Source organism: Xiphias gladius, chromosome 15, assembly GCF_016859285.1.
Source record: "Xiphias gladius isolate SHS-SW01 ecotype Sanya breed wild chromosome 15, ASM1685928v1, whole genome shotgun sequence".
NCBI lineage: Eukaryota > Metazoa > Chordata > Actinopteri > Istiophoriformes > Xiphiidae > Xiphias > Xiphias gladius.
Genome location: NC_053414.1, coordinates 22,275,077 through 22,298,649, shown reverse-complemented (window position 1 = coordinate 22,298,649; position 23,573 = coordinate 22,275,077). Strand labels below are relative to the sequence as shown.

The window sequence follows — 23,573 nt, the reverse complement described above, 5'->3', positions numbered from 1 at the left end:
ATCTGGGGGCTTTTTAAAAGCTCTGTATTTATCTGGTCAGGCATGCTTCTTGTCCTGCTGGAATTCCAGCAATGCCACCGAATCCCAAATGGCTCCCAGCAATTCACATGAACCATGTTAATATGACAGATAGGAATGATTGACAAAACACTAATAAAAATTCAACCCAAGTTGAAATAATTAAAAAAAAGATAAAGATTAAAAAAAAATACAAGAGGTGATGCATGAATTTAGGGGAAAAAGGATCAAAATCTTATACTGACTTTTCTGGGTGACTGTACCATCAGAGGAGTCTTTTCCATTCTGCAAAAAAAATATTTTCAAGGGAATCTTGAGACAGTTGACATTACACTGCAGTAGATCCCTGCAGCTGCAGATGAAATAAAAAGGTTTTACCTGGACTTTACCTGCCAGAAACCTGAACACACTCTTCCCAAGCCTCACTGTTTTAGAGCGTTGTCAATTAAATCTCCTATTATAGAAAGGGGGGGTTGAGATAGAATAGGGATGGCGATCTGTCAATTAACTATTTTTACTTAATCCCATTCCTTGACTGACATATTGTAATCATCCATTTTACTGCAGTTAGCCATGGATAAAACAAACAACAGCCCAAATCCAGTGGTGGAACAGAAGCAGTGAACAGAATGTTAGTAGCAAACACTGAAAGACAAAGCACAACATGTCCGCTGCTCTCTGACGTTTATTTTCTAATCAGCTGTTAAAATTGCTCTAATTAATATTTTTATATGGACAGTGGATCAAATGCCTACATGTAATGTAAAGGGTACTAATAGTGACGAACCAGCAGAGAATCATCACCCAACTCTAAAGTTCCTCTCAGCTCTACAAAGCATATTTAGCATCGTTCAGCTCATTGTTTTGGTTTTACAGCCCACAGCTTCACTCTCCTCAGCTCTGGTTTCCCAAATATAGCCGGCAGCTGTTTTCAGCAAAAAGCTCTGATAAAACCAACTGTACACCACCTGCTCAGCACCAAGCAACATCAACTAGCAAAATGAAGGTAGGTGAATGTTGGACTTATGCTTCACAGCTGGCGCTGGACTTGAGCATGATGTTTATTCTATGTCAAGATAGCGTTGACATGAAATGTTTGGAGGACGTTTGATTTTGGTTACTTAGCAATACAAGTTGAAACCGACAAAATAGCAACATCAGCTGTCATCAGTATTCTACGTCACATTGACGTTGGCATTAGACGTTGTCCTGACACTGAATTTTGGCAACCCGACGTCACAACCTACATTCAACCCAATGTCAACGTCTAACGACGTTGGTGGCCAGCTGTGTGCCCGCTGGGGCTATCGGGTGACTAGAAGCATGACTCCAAACGAAAACTAATGTTTCTCTGCATCTGCTGGATGCGTAAAGAGGCAACCTTTTGCTAACACATACACTGCAACCTTACATGTCCCCGTTGTGCTAGCAACTTGTTCTGCTGCCCCCTAGTGGCAAAAATAAATTAATTAATCTAAAAAAAAATCCAATTTTGACGCTAAAAATCTCCCTATTATATGTAATTTTAACCAGGGAAAACTAAATTTTTCTCTTTCGGGAGACAGTAAGAGCAATCTTGATCCTTAGCGGCTTTGGATTAATGAACTAAATACATGAAGGCAAATCTTATGAGAATGCTTGTCTGATGTTTTTCTTGGGTGTTGTCTTTTGTTACAGTTATTAAGTTGTATAGTTTGAGGGCACAATAGGAACCTTTAAAGTACTTTTTTTTAACGTTTCATAAATTTTTTGGTGATTTTTGAAAAATAGGACCTTCACTTGTGCACCCCCTCCCCCCCCTCCCCTCCCCCCTCCTCCCACCCTCTCTCCCTCTGCATGCTCTCATCCCCTCCTGCAGGAATACAGCCTCTTCCTCCGCCGCTGCAGACTGACTCTGACACAACCGGCATTTCTGCAAACTGAGAGCCAGAGAGAGGCACAATCCCTCCTTTCAGACGCACAACTTGTGTTCTCTTTCACCCCCGCTGCAGGCGAAAAATAAAGGTGCTTATAACACAGGCTTTTTCGGAGGGATAAAGACTTGGAGGAGGATCAAAACAAGGTAACGGTCGAAAAACCTATGACAGAGATGTTGGTGTGCAGCTGTACTGTACGGGACAGGATGGAGATAGGTTCGTGCACTTGGTGAAAGATGCTGATGCTTCCTAACACAGCCTATTGTGCATCTAACGTACTGTCTTCTGAACACGGCATAGCGTGCATGCAGGCTATAGTGGGTGCAGAAATAAATTTAACAGAGAGTACGTACTGTACACTACTGTACATTTTGCGCCGAAATGCTGCACCGCCCCAGGAGCAGCGTGTTAATACTGTAAGGGTTCATGTGAGGAGAAACTGATGCTCTTGCAGATGATGAGATGAAGAGGAAGGGAAGCAGGATATGATTTAAAAACGCTCGGCTGGTGCAGATTCGACTTCGGGGCGAATGACATTGACCCGCGGACGAAACAGCGCTATGATGAGTGCAGCAAGTTTTCAGGAGAATTTTTCTTTTCTTTTCTTTTTTTTTTTTTTTTCTGTTTCCCCTCTTCTGCAACGACAGAGGGATGCCTTTAAATTGCAGCAAAAGTACCCATGGGTTTGCTCTGTCGTAAAAAAAGAAAGAAAAAGGTGCAATAAGTGTCACCAAGTGCAATCAGGTCGCTGTAAACTCGGGTTGGAGCTCTGCAACTCCATAGAAATATCACAGAAATATTACACATAAGATATACATTTTTTTTTACATCACCATAAAGTGCTCTGAGGTCTGTAAACTCACAGTTGAGCACCTCAGGCACAAAGTCCCAGCAGCAATGTTATACAAACATGGCAATTTCCATATAAAGTTAATATAACTTCACTGTTGAGCAGTCCCGAGTCACTATAAATCCCAAGAGAAATGCAACAGAATTATTATAGTGATAACGTGGGGGATAAAATGAATGGTACAAACTCACACATGGGAGCCACAGATACATAGTAAGACATTGGGGGAAAGCAGAGTATCTTAAAAAATTCCCCTTTGTCTTGTCATGAAACGCTCCTGCAGATTTTGTCAGGTAATGCTTTCTAAGGCTCATGTACTGACACAAACCATGTCTCAACTTGCTCATCTTTGACCCTGTCTTTGTTCGGCCCCCCTTTTTCCTTTTTAAAAAAAAAAAAAAAATTATTCTGGGAGTCCTTGCCATGAGGACACATTACAGGCAGTCAGGCAGCGTCAGCATAAATCCACGCAAGATGGAGTGCGGTGGTAAATCGAGGCCGCAGGTCCCTCGACAAAACTCAGGACACAGTGTGGTGCTGGAGGGTAAAGTCATCTTAACCCAGTTTAGTCGCCTTTTTTCCCCCCTTGGAATACAGCTGATCACATTTTGAGGGTGATTAAGATGTAAATTCATACTCCTCAGGAAGTAGAATCAAAGTGATGCAACGTATATGAAGATATTGTTATTACTGTAAAAGGAAGCTTTTTGTTTGTTGTTTTGATGGCAAACCAGCCAACCTCTGTCTGGAGGTTGTGTCTTGCCCGAATTGAGCCACATCATTATGGCCATCATCATCATCATCATCATTCTCCATCAAACTCTTGTATATAAAACCCACTGGAGTGAAACTGCATGTCTTCACAGGGGTGTTCATACTGTCACAGCTTGTGTATTCTGTCCCCTGGCTGTAGGTCTGTCCCTGATAACGTGACAACTGAAGGAAGAGAACACAGAACTGCTTCATCATGAATTTTGTAATGAAAGCCGCGCTGGGAGGTGAGTAGACTGTCGGGCTGGAGCTTGATTTAACGGCACTGCAGTGTAAAGGATTTAAAGGGATGTTTGGCAGCAGTAGCAGCGGCACTGCTCTAGCACTGGCCTGGCAGTTATGGGGGCACTGAGAAGCGATAATCGATCCTGCACCAAACTACTATCAGGGCACAACTAATTAAAAAACATGACATGCTGTTGGCAAAGTCTTTGACAATGTCACGATCAGGATTATAGAAATCTGTCTGCGTGGTTGTTGTTGTTGCTCTACATTTCAGCTTTTGTAGAAGAAGTGTCTTTGTGACCAGTGATTCCCTAAAAGTGTATCAGCGCTCTGTGAGCAAGCTTAGGACTTTTATTTTTCTTTATGCATTTTTGATTTTATAGGCACAAGGACGGCTGAACTTTCTCCTAACCCTCATAATTTTGTGATAAAAGTTGGTGAGTTATGGGGTTTTTATATGACATCATTGACCGAATTAACTATTCTTTTTTAAGCCAACTGTTGAGGCAAGAGAGACAGAGGAGGTCTTGTTTGCCAAGAACTATGACTATGACATTTTTTTCATGCGACTTTTGTCCTTTAAAGCCTTCAGGTATTATCCTTTAGAATATTATCTCGGCTATTATTTGCCCCCTAATTAGTCCTCATTATAGCCCTGTAATACATCCTCCTTGTCAGCTATAGCTTCAAGGGGAAAGGCAGGGAAGAGGCACCAGAAGTTATCCTGTAGCAGCTGCACACGCATACTGGTCAGTCACGACCATGACGCTGAGCGGGTGGTTGTCCAGGCTACAGAGGTCTTAGGTGGCTACAGTTGGGACGTGGAGTTGAAGCAGAGCCCCGGCTCCTCATTGGGATGCAGAGGATACAAGCGCTGCATCGTTCTGCATAGCTGCTGTGCCTCGTGTCCGCGCCATGAATTCTTAAATCAACTGCATTGCATTGGTTGCTAGCTTTGCTCCGCAGAAGTCGGGCTGCACTCCGCCTGCGGACTTTGGGAATACATTTGACAGTGCGGGTGTTTGCTTGTGTGTGTGTGTGTGTGTGTGTGTGCGCGTGTGTGTATGTCTGTGCTGGGCTTGTGCTGGAGAGATGTTTTATAGATACTCTATAGGACAGAGTTTGTGTGTGTGTGTGTGTGTGTGTGTGTGTGTGTGTGTGTGTGTATTGCATCTCCTGGCAAGATAAACTAGGGAGGCTGCACAGGCCTACTTTAGAGTACGGATTTTTGAGTGTGAGAGAAAGGTGAGGAATGAGAAAAGATGCAGGGAAGAGAAAGTTTGATAATATACAGGTAGGTGTGTCTAATAATCGATTATAATGTCCTTCAGGGTAATCATTCTGCTGTCAATGCATTTCTACATTCATTGTAGGAGTCCTTTGCTTCTGATCCAAATTTACTGACTGGGACACAGTAACCTCTTTCAACAGAATTGTCTGCAAAAATGCTGACAGTGCATTGATCGCTAAAACTCCCTTGGGGGGGGGGGCAGATATTGAAAAAAAACAATTAGCCAGGTAATCAATCAGCTTTCACTCTGACCGCCAGAGCCTGTCAGTCAATACGTCAATGTCAGTGAAATATTCTTTAATCAATTAAGCTGCATTATCAGGTATCCCTGTGGTTTAGTGTCTGAGATGCATAAATTCCCAAAGATAATTTACCACCATTTTTATCAGCCACACCAACAGCAAGGCTCTAGGGACGGCAAGAAGTCCACCACTTCGGTCCAGACTGCAATATCCCAAAAACTATGGGATGGAATGAAGTGAAATCGCACATAGACATTCATGCGTGCCAATAGACGGGTTTCCCGCATTGGGTTAGAAAACATGTTTCCAGAGTGTCACCAAAGCTTAAATATATGGCCATTTTCACTATTCAGAAATAAAGCAGCTTCCCAGGAACCTGTGAAATTAATGTTTAGTGTTGAATTTGTATGCGGCGCAGATTCCTGCAATGCGTGGCTTGCTTTTCAACCACGCGCCACCTTTGACACACATCTGTTGACTATGGCAGCTAATATGACACACATTCCAGTGAGAAACGGCAGCTATCGTAGTGAAAATGCAAAATGGGGCTGTACACAAAGTTAGCTCCACGGGTAGAGAGAATTGACCTGTGCGTGTTTTAAAAACAGTAACCGACAGCACGGGTTCAACTTAAAAGCACAATTGTTGCATAAAAAACTAACACTGTCATGCTGTTTGCTGCTGCACAAGTTAAGCGTAAACCCTCACACTCATTCTGGTTTTTATATTCGTAACATTAGCATGTATGAAATTCCTGCCCTTTTCCTCAAAATATACAAACACTCACATTAGAGATGACTGTAGTTTAAACAGACAGAGCTTCACTACTGACAAACTGTCTCAATACAGGATTTAATCAGTATTATTGATCAGAAACACACAATCTCAGGTCTCAAAAGAGACTCTGCTCACCTGTTCTATTGTTATTATAAGCATGTCAGTCGCAGAGCCTTAGCAACAATGTGAGTCTTACCTTAAAACTGCCATTTATTCCTGCGGTTTCAGTGTAAAACCACCCACAGCCTTCATATAATCCCGAGCTCAGAGATGTTCACTGGAGCAAACAGCTAATTCTGAACTCTGAACTAACTGGCAGTTTCCCTTTCTGGAGATAATGAGCATTTCCCTCTCATTGCTGCTGCAATTTGCGCACTTTTAGGCACAAAAACCAACTTTTCACGTTGATCTCCTCGTGAGCCCTCTGTCGTTTCGGGTCTTTTTGTGCCCCCTGCCTGCGCACACATGTCGCTGATGACATCGCTCAGAGACCCGTCTGTTAGCAAATGCTAACATGCTAACCAAGAAGCTAAGACGGTGAACATGGTAAACATTATACCTGCCAAAACATGCTGATGCTTAGCATTAAGCCCACAGCCGTGCTTTGACACAGCTGCGTCAAAGCACGGCCTCACAGCGTGGCTTTAGACTTCAGAGCATTAACCTCTTCAAGCAGCTCAAATGAAAGAATTTATCCAACCTGCAGAGATAAGTAACTTCTTGAGAGATTAGAAACTCAATAAATCAAGCTGGATTTTTTTTTCCCACTCTTGTTACTTTGCTCTTCACCACCCTATGGTTGTTTTGCCCTTTTTGGATGTGGATTTGCTCTTCTGTCACCGAGTGTTTTGAGTGTCACTGAGTGTCTGGATGAGAGTCTCTGCGAAAGAGAGGATGCTGCCAGTGCATTAACTAATCCTCCTTGGAAGGAAAGAGAACGATGTTTACCTGTGTGGATTCAGCATCGAATCCCATGCCATACAACTGCTGCTGGGTTGTTTGTTGGATGTGCTTTTCTTCAGTACCATTGTTAGCTAGTCTTGCTGCATTATTTTTTGCAAAGTTACAGTGCGTGGCATCCGGTGTTGTTGTGTTTTCCTGACAACGGAACACAGTAACTTGCAGGTAGACAAAAAAGCTGTACCACTTTTCTATTAGAAATATCTAAACAATTGGGAGGGTCAAAATTTTGCTTTTATATGTTATTAAGCTATTAAAGTTGAAAGTTGTCCTTGATTCTCCTACTGATCCCAAGGTCAACAATAAACTACTATTCTCAAGTTAGGTGCAAAATATCAGTAATAAAATGGACGTCAGTAAATGTTTTCTGGTTTAAGCTGTCAAACTGATCTGTTAGGTCTGACATGCAGCACCAGTAAGGAAGATTTTGGCATTTACACTAGTTACCTCCCAGAGTTTACATGTAGAGATGATGGTCTGCGGGCTTGTTGGATATTGCTACACATTTGCTACCAACATTTATTAGAGAATTATGGCAGCGATGTGGTGGCTGCGGAAACTACAATTACCCATTTTTTCATACTATTTTTCCAGAGTGTGAAAATGTTTCCGATCCTACATCTCTAGATAAGAAATGACAGTGCACTTCATGGTCTTTGTTAACAATTCAACTTTCAGCTTTAAAAACAGGAACAGTAAGCAGTATCTCAATAAATGGCCTTTTGTAAAACAATCCAATCCAGTCCACCAAACCTGCTGATGCAACTAATACCTCTTTAATGTAACCACTGACTAATATTGAACAATGTTAACCTGTAGGTGGAGTAGTTTTGAAATCAGGATCACAGGATTCTAAAAAATCTCAACCTGGAGAATAGAGAAGAGTAAACTGTGCTTCTTTCTACACTGAGATTTTTATTAATCAGTCAAGAACAGTTATTTGGGAGCCATGAAACAAGTACTCACAGAGCTTTTGCTCCAAAATTTAAATTCAGCAATCACTGGGGTTTCCTTGTGCAGTGATTGATTTTGGTCCGGAGTGATTCAGTGCTGACTCGGCACTTCCTAACTCCTACAAGCTGAGGTAGGTTTGACAGAATAGGGGGCTGTTCAGTGAGGTCGTTTGGAGTCCCAAGTCTGAAACTCGGTCAAACCCTGAAGGCATCAAGCAGCAGTCAAACCTTGACTGTATTAGTAGAAAAGTCAGACATTTAACATTTGTCTCAGTATGTTTCTTTAACAAATGTGTGGTTTGCCAAAGTGGGAATAAATAGATAAAAGGAATGAATAGGGTCTGGCAAACGTGAAGATTGTAAAGCTCTTTGTTTAATTTTTTTTTTTTTTTTTTTAGAAATTTGTGACTTGTGGTTGTTTTTTTTTTTTTCCTACAAAATACACTTGAAGTCCAAATGAAGCGAAATGAAGGTGCAGACATGGAAAGGATCACTGACTCATATTTTCTCTAGGCTGACACCAGGAGTGGTAAAATGTACTACGTGCTCTAAGGATGACTTCTTAGTAGGACTATGGCGTACTGTGCTGACGATACTTAAAATAACTTATGACAGTTAATGGCCTGGTCGTGACTAAAGCTTTGTGACAGACTCAAAGGAAAAAAAAAAACATATTTAATTTTTAATCCTTTTGGAGGCTGGACTGACAATAGAAGTCCCCATTACAAACCTTTTTTTTTTTTTCAGTTTTTATTTTTTCAGTTTGCAAAATGATGTGAAAATGATGTACTTCTAAAAGACATTTCTGAAGAGGTTATCCCTGCTCCAACTTGCAAAGGGACGAAAGACAGAAATAAGTGAACTTCTGAAGACCTCACCATCGTCAATGTTGTTCATTAATTTTCAGTAACTGCTCATCCTAGATTACATACAGAATCAGCAAACCAGTTAATGTTACTTTCTATTGATGCTGAAAGGCTGCTGACCCCCAAAGCAGAGCTGTTGAGCCTTCTTGACAAGAATTTAAAGGATAAGGCTGGAAATATTCTATATTTTTCTTATTGTCAAAAAGACCAAAGCCTACATGGAATTGTTCCTACTAACAAGTATTACCGTATAACTGTTGAACTGGGTGACATGATTCTTAATGACAACGAACATGGGCACTGTATTTTATTTTGAGTCAATCCCACTAATACTGTCCTGCTGCTGTAGATACTCACTAGGACACAAGATGTGTTTTATTCTGCGACTGAAAATAGTCCCCAACAAATAATATTTACTCATGCTTGAGAAACATCTGCTATAGTGCCCTGCTATTTTACAACAACAGAACAAAACAAAAAAAACGAAACAAAAAAAAATGACATTCAACTTTATATTTTTCACATATTAAACAAAATGAAGATATACTACTATTGTCTTGTTAATAAAATCTGAACACTCCATCATTTTAACAGTGGTACTGTAACAGTTTTGCTTTTAAATCTTGCATGTTACTACTACAGCTCCCATGTCTTTTTACATACCAGTGCTATTTGAAGTGAAATTAAAAAAAAGAAGACACCTTGAGATATTCTTCCCTCACCTCGTCTCCTCAAAGTACAGATAATCCCATTTAGCAGCACTCTAATATGATTGGCTGAGGGACTCAGGTTTTCTTTCATTGGTCTACAGGTTTATCGCTCAGACGCACACACACGCACACACACACATACAGACACACACATACACATACACACTTCCCCATCTTCTTGTGCGTTACTCCAGCAAATCAAATTCGGTTTATCAAATTGACCTTGAGCTTGGGTGCAAAGTGTGCATATGTGTGTGTGTGTGTGTGTGTGTGTGTGTGTGTGTGTGTGTGTCTACATGTGTGTGTTTGACAGTACGCCCAGATTCTATAAATAATGCATTCATCCATGTAAGTCACGAATGGTGAGAGCGAGACTGACAGAGAGAAAGACATGGGGAAGAAAGGATATTTGTATTAGAACCTTTTTCTGAACATGTTCTTTCAAACATATACAAGTAAGCAAGCACGGAGCAAGGAAAAAATGAATCCCAATGCTGTGAGATAAGTTCACTTTTCATAAATAATTCTCAGTAATCTATATTGAAACAAGGTAGAACAAGAATACACATTAATGAAACGATCAGACTGTAATTCTAGACAAGCGATAATCTCACTCAGGGGGGGCTGATTTTTCTCTTGTTTGGTAAGAAATAAGAAGGAAGTCTAGAGGCCCACTAGTGGCCCCTAGAGGTTGCAAAACCCCACAGTAGTCAAGTGTTGGACGGAATGAACAACATTTTTAACGAATTCACTATCCGAGACTCTCATCAGTAGTTAAAATGTAAAGTTTATCCTGAGGGTGATGCTATAGAAAAATTTCAGTAGGTTGAGGTACTTCACCTTGTCACAGACCAAAACATTTGTCAAAATGGAATTTATACTACACACAGCAAAACGTTGCGAAGTCACAACATTTTTTTGTTTTCAGATTTCCTGATCATCCTTTGGGGACCAGGAATATCCATTCCACATTTCTTGATAATCATGCTCGGGATCGAGGTGTTGTACAAACTGACCAAACTGCATGCTTGCTTGCAGTCTCCTTCTTTCCTGCCTTTGTTGGTGCATTGCTGCTGTTTCTACACGTTACCGCCACCAACTGTCTATCAGTGAAATACCATGAAACTGACAGCAGGAGCGTGTATCTCATCGTCCATGTGCTTGCGTGTGTCCATCTGTGTCCTCACGTGCATGCGCATCTCAACCAAAATGGGGATCCACTTATAAAAACACTGCTCCATTGCATTACTAAGGGTGACAATCTCCATAGGGTACCTTTAAACCTAGGCACTATTAGTGCAAAAATGAAGAAGACTAGATTAAATTACTTATGAAGATGAACGTTTCTCTTCATTCATTTGAATGAGACACGTTTGCCACCCTGCCAGCCTGTAGCAGTAGTCTCTAGTTAGAGTTTGAATATTGCAAAGAATGAAAGTGGCAAACTTTCCCAGGGTATAATGCTCCTCTTGACTGTCTGTGTTGAACACAAACACTATCACCGTCTTCAGTCAGAAAAATAAGCTGAAGACATGCAGCCCATTCCAAAAAAATGGCACTTTGACAGAAGTATTGTAGCCCTCATCACAGCACTGACATGTGTTGATGGCTACTGGTTTGACGACTGACTTATTCACTCCAGAATGCGTATTAGACTGAAGTGAGAGCCTGAGACACAGCGTGCTCCCTCCTCTAAGGATTCTGTGGACAGCTGTGACACACTGTAACTTCTAAATACTATTGAAACGTTCAAATCTAAACGAGCTGATATCCTGGTAACTTTTGATGTGCAAAGCCTGTTTACATGCAAAGCTATGGGCACTTCTTTTGCCCAGGCTAAAGCTGTTGAAATGCAAGAACAGTCCCAGCAACGGGGTCACCCGTCTTCAGCCTATCAGAGGGACCTACATACAGAGAGGGAATCCCTGCTAGTTAAGAAAACTACAGCTACCACTACTTCCTCACAAATCATTTTCTCTACTGAGTACTCTCCTCTAGTAGGCAGGGTCAAAAATATTATCCTTAAACATCGGAATTTCCTCCAAAGTGACCCGTCTCTAAATAATATCAGTGCCTCCCCTGATCACGTTTAAACGTTGCTGCAATCTGAGAGAAAGACTGGTTCATTCTGATACTAGAAAACCACTTTATACTGTATCCTGGCTGTCTAATCAACCTACAGGTTTTTTTCCGCTGTGGCCACTGTATACAGTGTTGTAACTCGTCAGTCACCAAATACTTTATACATCCGACATTGAAAGGTCCCTGTGGCCTGGTTTATGTCGGACGAACAAAAAGCGCTTCAAAGATATCTGAACAGTACACCAAAGTATCTGAAGTACACCAAACATGGATTATGCTATTGCCCAACATTATGCACAGGCTAACCACGGCTCTGCAGCATCATTAAGGTTCTGGGGAATAGAAAGAAATCTCACCCTCTCTTAGAGGTGGAGACATCATCAACTGACTGCTCCGCTGAGAGGCATATTGGAGTAACACTCTGAACACAGCGGAGCCCTTTGGCATAGATGAAGAACTGGATTTATCACGTTTACTCTAATTTGTCACACTCCACGGATGTTATTATTTGTACTTTTCGTGCTTTCAACCTTGTAACTTTAAGAGGGGTTTGTGGGGTTTGTTTTGTTTCTGACATGACGTTCGCCCTCTCGCATAAATGAATTACTAAGTTTGTCATGTTTTTTCTAAGTTGTCACACTTGACAGATGTTTGCACTTGTACTTTTTGGCCTTTTCTTTTTGTTCTTTAAGTGAGGTCTGCGTTCTTCTGTTCCTGACATGGTGTTAGGGGTTTGGCACTTGGACGCTGACTATGGCAACTCCCACCCTTGGATTTGAAGGGTGGGAGATTAGATTTGAAACCGTGTTCAACCAGTTATCCCATGATAATTGTACAGCTTGTCTAGGTTGACTTTAAGTGTTTGCCTCATGTCTTTGTCCCCTATGATCCTGATGAAGACACAGTAGTGTCGAAACGTTAGTCTGTTTGCACAGTTAAAGGCTGTGAATTAATCGGTGTGCTCCAGTCCCTTTTGTCCTCTGGAAGTTTGCTGTCTTTGAGCTGAGAAGCACCGGATTCAGCTGGGATTTACTCGAGGATGCACGAAGAACCCTGTTTTAATTGCTGAAGTGTCAGCGAGTCCTGGGCTACATGAAGACGGTTTGACGATCTGCAGAGTGCTCTGTACGGCAGAATCTGTCAAAAATAGGGGCGCCCTGATAGATACTGTATGTCAGACTTCTGATCTGAATTCCGACCACATGTCTGCATCTGTACTGTGCTGTGGTGAATCCCAAACTTTTCTGGTGGAAACTGGGGTTAAAAAGGGAAAAAGGGATGCAAGATTACTCCCACCCTAGTCGATTTTTATTGCAAATGTTCTCCGTGTGAGTGGTAAAATTAAGCCACTTGGTACTTGAATTCTGTGCAGAACAAAAGGCAGGATGTTCAGTCTCAACACATTCAAATCCAAGACCAAACTTTCCACCACATCCATGATAGAGCTGCAGTATCCAAAGATTTAATTTAGCTGTGAAATAAATGGATCTGACACAATGAAATCGTCAGTTTTCTGGTATCATTAAACTTTTTCTTGGTATCCTTATCCCATTTGTGTCCTGTTTGATAAATGAACTTCAGAGGCCTCTACATCATCAACCAGATTAGTCATTTCCTGAAAAACCGATTGTTTGTAATCAGGCACATGGTAACTGCGCTCTAGCATGTCACCAGTGCAATGCAGGAAGTACAGCTGTCTTATTTACCAAACTCAAGAAGACTGCCTTTGTGTTGCTGCTCACTCATGACTTACCAAGCTTCTCATTTTGGTAATTTTGAGAAAGTCATGGTAAGATTAAACTCTGCACTGTTACTAATATTTCAAGATCAGCATTTGCTGGATTTAGGCAGTATATAGTTACTAAGAATTATGTACTTTATTTTGTCTTAATACGATGTTGAAAATGTTTGTATCAAATAAGATACAGTAGGTATTTAGGTATTATTTCTGTTTATCTTTAAATCATCATAGAAATCCCACATGCAATTTAAAGTCCCATAGTATGATTTTGAATTCTGTCAAAAGGTTTAAATTTAGAATTTGTGGATAAGTACCTCATCGGTCAGGCTCTACAGGCTTAAAGAAATTAATTTTCAAATGTGCCAACATGATATCTGTATTAGAAGACATGAAATTAGCTATGGAGTGTCAAATGTTACTTAAAGAAAATTACTGACTCTGATTTTCTACAGGGAAATTAGGGATTGTCCCATTTTCTTCTATGAAGATATATTTTTAGAAGCCAACAATGAAGTGAAGGCTGTTAAAGTTGTAAATGAACAATACTGTACATGCTAAATGATTAGCAAGTGCAACATTTTGGAGCATTAACAAACAATGCAATCCTAGGATAAACATAAAAAAATATTCTCTAAGGAGAAAGGAGCACAGTCTCACACACTTAAACATAGTATTTATATAATGAATACTGTTTAATTGTGTTGAAACTGCTGTGAAACCTTAAGAATAAATTAGAAAGAAATTCTCAACATATAATGGCAGAAATTACATGAACCCAAACCACCTATATTTCTTGAACAGTAGGTCAAGGGGTCAATTATATATTTATAATATAATGGTGAATTTAACTCCCAGTGCTGAGTAAAGCTGTCTCACTTAGAGTCCTGCTTCATACATTGTGCGACGCTGCTCCACCTGAGGGAAAATTAAGCTGATTCAAAGCATAACTGGAGACATAATTAGAGAATAAAGAAGTAGTGGAACAACGGTGAGCACACTTTCTCCTCCTTTTCTACCAGTTCCTCCCCTGCCGCAGTTCTTTCTGCTGTAAAATAAGCTGTGTTGAGACAATGGTTGCTGTCCTGAAGGCCAAACCTAGATCTTTATACTCATCCGCTTTCCCACCACACTTTGGATTTAGAGAGGGATTTGCCTGAGAACCTTGAATGGGAAAGGAGCAGATAAGTACTGTTTATCTGATGCTGTCAAAAGTTCACACACTGGGGAGAGTTAGCTAAGGTTAGTCTTCTTTCCTGCTTAGCCTCAATACTTTGGCTTTAAAAAAGATTTAGCAAAGAACTTTCAGAGGGAAAAGGGCCTGATAGATGACACCTTTTATCTCAGCAGCGAAGCAATGTCCAAGTACTGAGAAAAGAATTATAATTTTTCCTCTGCTGGCAAAGTTAGAAGGAGATTGCTGCCACAGGAAACTGTCTTAAAAAAGTTGAACGTGGCGGGTGGTAGAAAAGGTCTCAACCCTGGGATCTGTTGATTTTATTTTGGATAGGATTTGTGTGTTTGTTTGTTTTAATCACAGGCGTTATCATGTTGTGTTCATGTACAAGTGAAGCACTATTTCTCAACTCCCTCACAACATTACATTGGTATTTTATTTTGTCTATAAGTCAAACTCCCTTGAAATATACATATAAAGTGGCTTTGGCTTTACATGATGAAGACTTTTCCTACCGAGTGCCTCTTTGTCTGTACTGATGTTGACTCATCCATTGTAATGTGGATTATACAAAAATGATAAAAGGAGGCTGAAGGTCAACCTGTCAGCTTTCCGTTACAGGTTTTGATTAGCTTATATAGCGAATGTCATTTCAACAACTACGACAACCTAATACAGTATGCAGGGCTAAAGTGTAAAGACACTTTAATCAAAACACTCAAAGATAGCTCAATGCAGCTTATGTGGTGCCTGAGAGCTTAATAGAATTATTCAGGTTTAAAAGGACACTGCTGTATCTCTCACAAATGGCTCACAAAGTAGGAGCCGGGATCATAGCTCAAGTCAAGGCTTTGTCTCCCAGGATCTTCTTTTTTACATCTGAAGGAAGACGATCTCAACATGCTTATAAGATTTTGAGATACCAGACCTGGATTGTTTTGGTTTGGCACAGTGTAGTTAAAAGAGGTACAGGAGGGCTTTTTCGAGGCCGTGCATGGTAAGGGAATCATTTGACAATGAGCCTTAGATGGTTGTGAGTCCTTCCTCAATAGCAGTGTTTACATGGGCTCTGTTGATAGAAATATTTCAGGTGCCAAGCTCATAAGCTGATCCTGAATCCTGCTTGCAGGATGTTCGATAATCTCTTACACCTGGGATATTCTAACATTACTGGGGATACCAATGCATTTAAACATTAAGCATCACTCTGATTTTCACAGTATGTGCAAGTTCATTGTTCTGTTGAAAAAATAAAATGTGAGACAGAGAGGCTGTGCCGATGAACAGTATATCATTTCTCTGCTGCAAAAAAAATGATTTTTAATCGGTCCAATTTTAATTCATGGAGCTGTGTTGCTGGTGACACAGTCCAGAGTAACACGTAGATTTGGATATGCACCACTACATAGAACACTGTTTGAATGTAAATGTTAACATTAATGCAAAGTCACGCCAGATATTTTGCATACATAACGTGCTTCCACACATGCTTATACATGGACATGTGTGAGCAGATACTCTGCATTCAAAAACATGAAAAACAATTGCCCAACCACACAACTCAAAATGGAACTCCTCAGTTATTTATATCCACATGTGCATATACGGAAACTTGCTGTATATGCACTGAGCGCTATTTCTCCCTCTCTTCCTCACTATCTTTCTCTCTCACACATAAACACACTTGTAAGGAGCAAAGATGGTTGGACAGATATTGCTACGTCAGGTTCTCTGTGCTGTTTATCAAACACTGATACAGCAATACCTCAGTTTAATCTGGATTTCTCACTCTCTCTCTGAAATCCCTCCTCATCTGTCTCCATCTCTTTCAGTTAGAGCCAAGTGGCTCATTAATGTGACTGATTGATTGTTCTGTTTCTGTATTTTTTATTTATTTTTTTTTAATTCAGTTTTCATCATTGGTGCTGGTGTGTAATGTTAGCCTCATTGCTGTGGTGTGCACTGCGCCTGTTTAAGTTTCTTTAGGTGGCCATCTTTGTCTCTTCATCACTTGTATGTGCAGTTTTTGAAGGGATAGACCAACTTTTTGGGAAATACTCTTATTTGGTCTCTTGCCAAGATTGAAATGGAAAGATCGTTACCACTCTCTTGTCTATGTGAAGTTATAGCCAGCAGATGGTTAGCTTAGTTTAGCATAAAGACTAGAAATGGAGGGGAACAGTTAGCCTGGCTCCTTCCAAAAGGTAACAAAAACCAGGTAACCAGAAGTCAATGTGCCCTTCCAAGACATTCTTTGGCACAAAACCCCCTTAAAACCACTAGGGCTCTAGTCAACCAAAGAAAATCATGGTCAACTGAAATCGAACTACTTTTTAACCAATCAATTGGTTGCGGGGGAAAAAAATCTGCACATTACCTCTAGATGAACTCAGTTGGCCACAGGTTACTGAGTGCATCCTACCTGGTAGCCTTATTAGACTAAATGGATTATAAATAAACATTAAAAAGCTGGTATCTGCAGCATATTAAATCATTTTAACCAAATTATTTTATATTGAAATACTAACAACAGACTGAGCCGACCAGCATGCACCTGCCCATATTCATATTTCAAAAAATACAGTTACATGAATTGAACTTTAATACGCAAACTGCTATTTGCAAAGTTTACACTCAACTTTTTGGTCATTTATTTTAACAAAGTGCAGCCACGCTGATGACTTCTTTGACATAGTGTCAATTGGTTTGCAGCTGGCTCCGCGTAAACGTTCATAAACATTAGTTTTGAACTAGCAGTCTTCATGAGGTTGGGCGAGTTGAAAGTTGTGAAAACGTTACCACAGGTAGTCCGTCGCAATGAATAATGGCTTTATCCTCGAACGCTATTGATGTAGCGCTTTCCTCCTTATGAAAGAAACACTCGCCGGTGCATATCGACCAAACAATTGACCAGTCGACCGGGAGACTACAGAACTAAAGACCACAGCATGTCGTTTTTACACTTCAGTTTTTGTGTTGATTATATTACATGTTAATTTGAGATCTTTAGGGGAGCTGATAGGATCATTTTGTTAACTTTGGACAGAGCCAGGCTATTTCCGCTCTGGTGCTTGTTATTGCCTCATATTTAAAGACAGACATGAAAGTGAAGCCACTAAAAATATTTCCAAAAAAGTCAAACTATTTCCTAAGATTTGTTCGTATGGGCACTGAACACTGCTCATGTAGATTAAAAAATGCTTGAATCACCAGTATATATAATGAAAAACATCAAAAATAAGAACTTGAAGCTGTATAAAATAATGAAAATCCTCCCATTCTCTTTCTATAAATAAGTTTCCCAATGTTTTTATTTCCTTTTTACATCTTGTTCTCCTCCATTGCTCTCGCAATCATTCCCTCCCACTTCATCCTTTCTTCTCCGCCGTCTCTCTTCTCTTTTATCTCTCCGCATTTTGCTGCAGTTCACTTTTATTATGTGGATGAGTCAAAATACTAGCGATACCGGGGGCAGATGCAGACTGAAGGAGAACTAGCTTGATTTCTCTCCTCAGATGCCCCTTGTCTGCCTCTCAACCTTTCCCTCCTCCGCTTCCTCCCGTCTTCATTTTCCCTTCCATTTTTCTCCTTCTTTCCTTTATCATTCTTTCCTTTACACCTAATTTCTTTTCCCTTCCATTCGCTTTGTCACTTTCTTCTCGCCGCTCGCTCCTTTTTTCCCTCCTCTCCATCTTTTCAGCTGTCACACTCTCTCTGGCTCTCTCTCTGGTCCCACAGACAGTGTTGGGTAATCCCACTAACTGGAACAGCTCAGCTAATTGGACTCGATAGTTTCTGACAGATTCTCTCCCTCTCCACACGCTCGCCTTGTTTTCCTAAACATGTTTTGTTTTTTGCATTATACTGTCTCCCTATCTCCCTTTTCCTTCATTCTTCTTTTCTTTTTTCCTCCTCCTCACTATTTATCTGCTCCAGTCTTTGCCCAAATCCTTCAGACCAATGGCTTTTCTCTTCATCTTTTCTCTTTTCTGTTGATGTGTGCTGCTTTAGAGGTCTCCCTCTTTTTTCCCTCACTTTGGTTTGTAACACCCAGCATTTCTCTTCCTTGGCATCACAAGGCATTATTTTATGGGATGTATAACTCCTATAGGGACAGTAAGAAGGTTTGCATAAGACATATTCAAAGGCTTATGTCGTGGGGTATAACAGATAAAACTCATTAAAATCCATGCTGAACACTCTCTCACATCTCTCATTGTATTTTCTTCCTTCTGCTTGTATCATACTGGTTATATAGAAAGAACTGCCTCTCTGTCTGTGTGTTTGGCAGTGTAAGAAAAGTATCGTGGAGACAGTACATATTGCTCCATCTACTGTTTGATCCCGACCACCAGGTCTGTAGCTACAGTTGAAGACACCAAGGTCATATTTTCAGTATTGTTTTTTTAATTGTGGGGATTTTAATGACCTGATAAGGTGTTTGAATTTTATAAACATAAAATCACAAGTGGAGATTTTTTTTTTTAAGGCTCGTTGCAGACTTGTTATTCTTAGAGGACAACCTTTTAGGACAAAAGGACCTGAAATAAATTGACTTTCTCCATCACAATTATGTGGAGAGGTCTTTGAAAAGGCATTTAGACCTTCATATAGGGAGACAAACTTTACTCAAAATATATATAAACCGTTAAAAAAAAAAAAAAAATATATATATATATATATATATATATATATATATATATATATAAAATATGGAAACTTATATAAAGAAAACTTTAAAGACTTTTTTTTTTCTTGGTTACTAAAAAAATTTCCCAGTACCATGCTGGTACTTTGTATGTATAGTGTCTCTGATCACACTGTTAACAGGGTGGAGACACCATTGACAGCTGCTCAGTCAGATATTTGTATTTAACACCAATGAGTAAAGGCAGCATTTATTTGACTGGTACACATCAGCAGAAACCCACAGGAACAGGAACGTCCATTTGTTGTTCTTAGTCTCAGTCTTACAGACTAATTTGATAGTTTGACATCTCAATCCTAGAGGCCTGCTGGTGCTGTCATTATGTCTCATGTCTCTGGTTCTCTCGCTCCTTTTCTCAGGAGGACCTCCTGATGTGGGCAAGATGCTGGGAGGGGAAGAGAAGGAGGAGGACCCCGATGCAGCGAAGAAAGAGGAGGAGCGACAGGAGGCGCTGAGGCAGCAGGAGGAGGAGAGGAAGGCCAAATATGCCAAGATGGAGGCTGAGAGGGAAAGGATGCGGCAAGGCATCAGGGATAAGGTATAATGACAATGACGAGAAAATAGACTAAATCTAACTAATCCACGGACTAGCTGAAATACAGTCATTAACAGAGTGACCAATACAAAGAAAAGCCAAACAGGAAATACGTTTAAGATGAATTTTCTAAGAATGAATGCTAACAGAAATATGAAAACGAAAAACAAGCAGAGTTAAAAGTGCTTCATCACATACAATCACTTCTTGCTACTCCATTTATTTTTAAAATGTTGTCACATCCGTGCGTTTTGGATGCCGTCCTGTCTTTTGATGGTAATGCAGCTTCTAAAGGCGTTACATCTTGACAGCAAACCTCTTTGTATGACAGACCTGTGTTTGAAATAGACCGTTAAAACATTATTTTTGTTTGCTTCTATGTTATTTTTATCTTTCCCTGAGATTAGAAAATAGATCAGTGGAGGATCAGGATGGAGCTGTATAGAACTGAGAGGGGTAGAAAGCTGTAGATGAACAAAATGAGGAGCCAAGATTAATAAAAATCAATTTGAACTTTTAGACAGAAATGGGTGGGTCAGAGAGAGGGTTGGTTTAGAAGTGAAATCTGCTACCCACGACGATCTTTTTGCTGGAATTCAGTTCTTTAGGTGCATCTGTAAACCAGGGTGTTAAATCTTCAATATGAAGTATGTATTATGAGACATTGTCAAGGCTTATACATTTTTTGCATGTTTATAGATTTTTTTTCCCCGTCTAAACACAATATCCAGTAATGGCTTTTGCATCCTGAGTCAGTATTAGTATTATGTGTATTTTATTTTCTACTTTGAGTTCAGCTGCAGTCGGCGTCAGTTCATATTCAGACAGTGTCCGTTCTTCCCTTCACAAATGTCAGGCTGTGGGGCTACTGTGAGGGTAATGGCTGCAGTGTAACCAATTCACTGTAGACAGTGTGAAAGACAGGCAGTCTGTGGGTCGGGCAGGTCCAAGGGGAATACTGTGAATCAAAAGCGGCGCTCCTCCCCTGGCTATTCACATCCTCTATTCTCCTTAAGTTCTCCCATCGGAGAACAAAGAGCGAGGAACAAAATCCCAAAATGCTCATCACTGAAAGGTTTCTGTCAGTTTCTTCCAAAGCTTTAGCCCGTTGTGCCAGCTACTGCGAGAAATGCCCATTTCAGCTGAAGTCTGTGACTCCCCACATGTTCAAACCACAGTATGACAGATGACAGAGCAAACAGAGTCACGTTTGTAAATCTGTGTCATCCTGTTATTTTTTAAAAATTGAATGACGCTGAAATACTTGACAAATTCTGTCTGTGGTAATTGTGAATAATTATAATTCCCCCTTATTTTCAAAGCAATTTTGTTGAAAAGAAATTCCACGGCTGATGTGTATTTATCAAACAAATACGTACCACAATTTTTCAACATGCACTGTCATAGTGTGAACACTGAAAAGCAATGCCTGCAGGACATCTACTCTGTTTTTGACATTTATTTCTGAATATTGCTCTGCTGATAGACAGAGACAGGAACAAGAGCAAGAGAAAGATAAAAAAGGGTTAGCAGCTGCTCAAAACATGAAAACTGGAAAGGGCTCCTACAAAGCTTCAATGTTCAATAGCATAGGTGAGTAGCAGTACATGTGCATTATGACGTGTGCATGTTATGTGTGTTTCCTACTTATAAATACCGTCCACATCACCATCTGAGTCGTAATCAGGACAGGGAAGCCTTTCTGAAATTCTGACTTGGCATTTAAAAATACAGAGGTGCTTGTTTAGCACTCAATTCGCATCACCCAAAGAATGTCATTCAGTATAATTAAACCCAAATTTAATGGATATTTGTTATATTGTTAATGCACGGTATTCTTAACCCTACTTTAGCACACACACCAATGTGTATTACATACTACGGTTATGATTCTATAGGCAGTGCTGTTGATTGAGGCCAAGGTGGTGTCAAGCGTTTCGTGGCAAAAGACAACTCAGTTCTTAACACTGCATTAATAGATGATTTTGGCAGAACTCCACAACAGGCTAAATAACATCGAAGGAACAACGCTGGGATATACAGTACTTTTGGTGTAGTGGTCACAGTCGAAATTGCAGGTCACCTGATGCATTTGGACCTGGAAATTAACAAAAGAAAAAAGAAACTACAGAAGAAATGTCTATAAGATGTTGACCACATTTAGAAATGACTCTGTGTAATCACAGTTTTAGCCAACTCGTGTGTAATGGTTAAATAGTTCTATCAAGGAAAACTAGATACTGCATTCAGAGATGGCGCTTCAGTCATATAAGAGTTGGTCATTGAGCACACACTGCATACAAGTCTCAGCAGGCTTCCTCGTACTCCCTCGTTTTTTGGCCCGTGGGGCATGCGAACTAGATTCCTCTTCCAGCCAAGCCGGTTGAAATCATGTGTGTCCAAGAGTTCCACTGGCCAAGCAAGCTGACTTTCTTTTGGCTCTTGGCACACACGAATGGGATAAAATAATTGAATCTTATCAAAAGTCGTCTGACTGAATGGTTAATAGTGTCCAGCAATTTATTTTTAGCATTTCATTTTCATCTTTTCTCTTCTAACACGCCAATATTTCTATTTTTTTGTTTGACCACCAGTATGGCTTGAAAAAGCGCGAGGAGGCCGAGGCTGAGGCAGCAGCCGCTGTGGAGGAGCCTGCAGCCGGCAGCTTGACCCGACCCAAGAAGGCCGTGCCCGCTGGCTGCGGAGACGAGGAGGAAGAGGAAAGCATCATGGACACAGTCATGAAATACCTGCCAGGCCCACTGCAAGACATGCTGAAGAAGTAGGTTAGCTAGCTAGCTAATGCTAACATTATCTAGCTTAGTTCATAGGCTACATTCACAAGGTTGGCTTAGATCAGGGTTTTTTTTCCATCCACATCCAAGTGCGTAAAATGAAGTTAAAATACGGTGTGGTCTTCTGGTGTTCGGAGAAATCAAAGTTTCATGATGGGGAAATGAATCAGATGTGAACCAGCAGTGTTAATTGCAGCCATTAGACTAAGCTAGGCTGGTGAACGTTAGCTTGACTGATGTTAACGTTAGCTATGTTACACTTAAGAAGCTAACAGCAAGCGAGGGGGATAAAGACACAATATTAGATGGTTTAGCCTTCTAGTCTGTGAAGTTTTAAACTCCTTTTTCTCTCCTCTGCGGTAGCTGCAGAGCTCTGTCGCAGCACTGAAAAATAATCTCCTTGTCCCCTACGCTGTTCACTCAATTTGTACATAAATAAATATATACATGAGAAGCCTCAAGGTGGGCAAACAATCATAAAATATTATATGAAATTATTATACTAACTGTGTGTCTGTCTCTAAAATAAAAAAATGTGATAACTTGATAAGCCATATTTTAAAAAGGAAATTTAAAGACTACTGTTGTGTGCTCCTAAAGCTACTGTTTTGTGTTCGACCATGTCTGAAATTTATGTAAAACGTTTTGCACACTGTTACACATTCTCTGTAAAAACCTATTGTCTGTCTACCCTACACTCCTACAGTGCCCGACATCAAAGTGTAACACCATTCATGTAGTGTAGTGTTAAAAAATGTTTCTATTTCCCTGTTCAGTGTGTCTCCTTCTTATGTCTTGCATGCCATTTGTCTGGACAAGTTTGTTGTGTGAATATGTACAAACTCACCCCCCTGCCCCTTTTATCCACTTCTTTATCATGCAAAAAAATACTAAGGCAATAACTCCTAAGTTTGAGTGTGTTTTCACTACTGTGTCGATATAACCGTTAATAATATCAG

General features: G+C 40.3%; 1 protein-coding gene across 1 annotated transcript; it reads left to right on the top strand.

The window, feature by feature from the left end:
- Window positions 1–2,032: 2,032 nt before the first annotated feature.
- On the top strand, window positions 2,033–22,753 carry cplx2l (complexin 2, like). The gene is made up of 4 exons (XM_040146787.1): window positions 2,033–2,080; window positions 3,698–3,782; window positions 19,644–19,822; window positions 22,414–22,753. Exons 2-4 carry the CDS (start codon window positions 3,752–3,754, stop codon window positions 22,603–22,605), a joined length of 402 nt encoding a protein of 133 aa, XP_040002721.1. The 5' UTR covers window positions 2,033–2,080; window positions 3,698–3,751; the 3' UTR covers window positions 22,606–22,753.
- The last annotated feature ends 820 nt before the right edge of the window (window positions 22,754–23,573 follow it).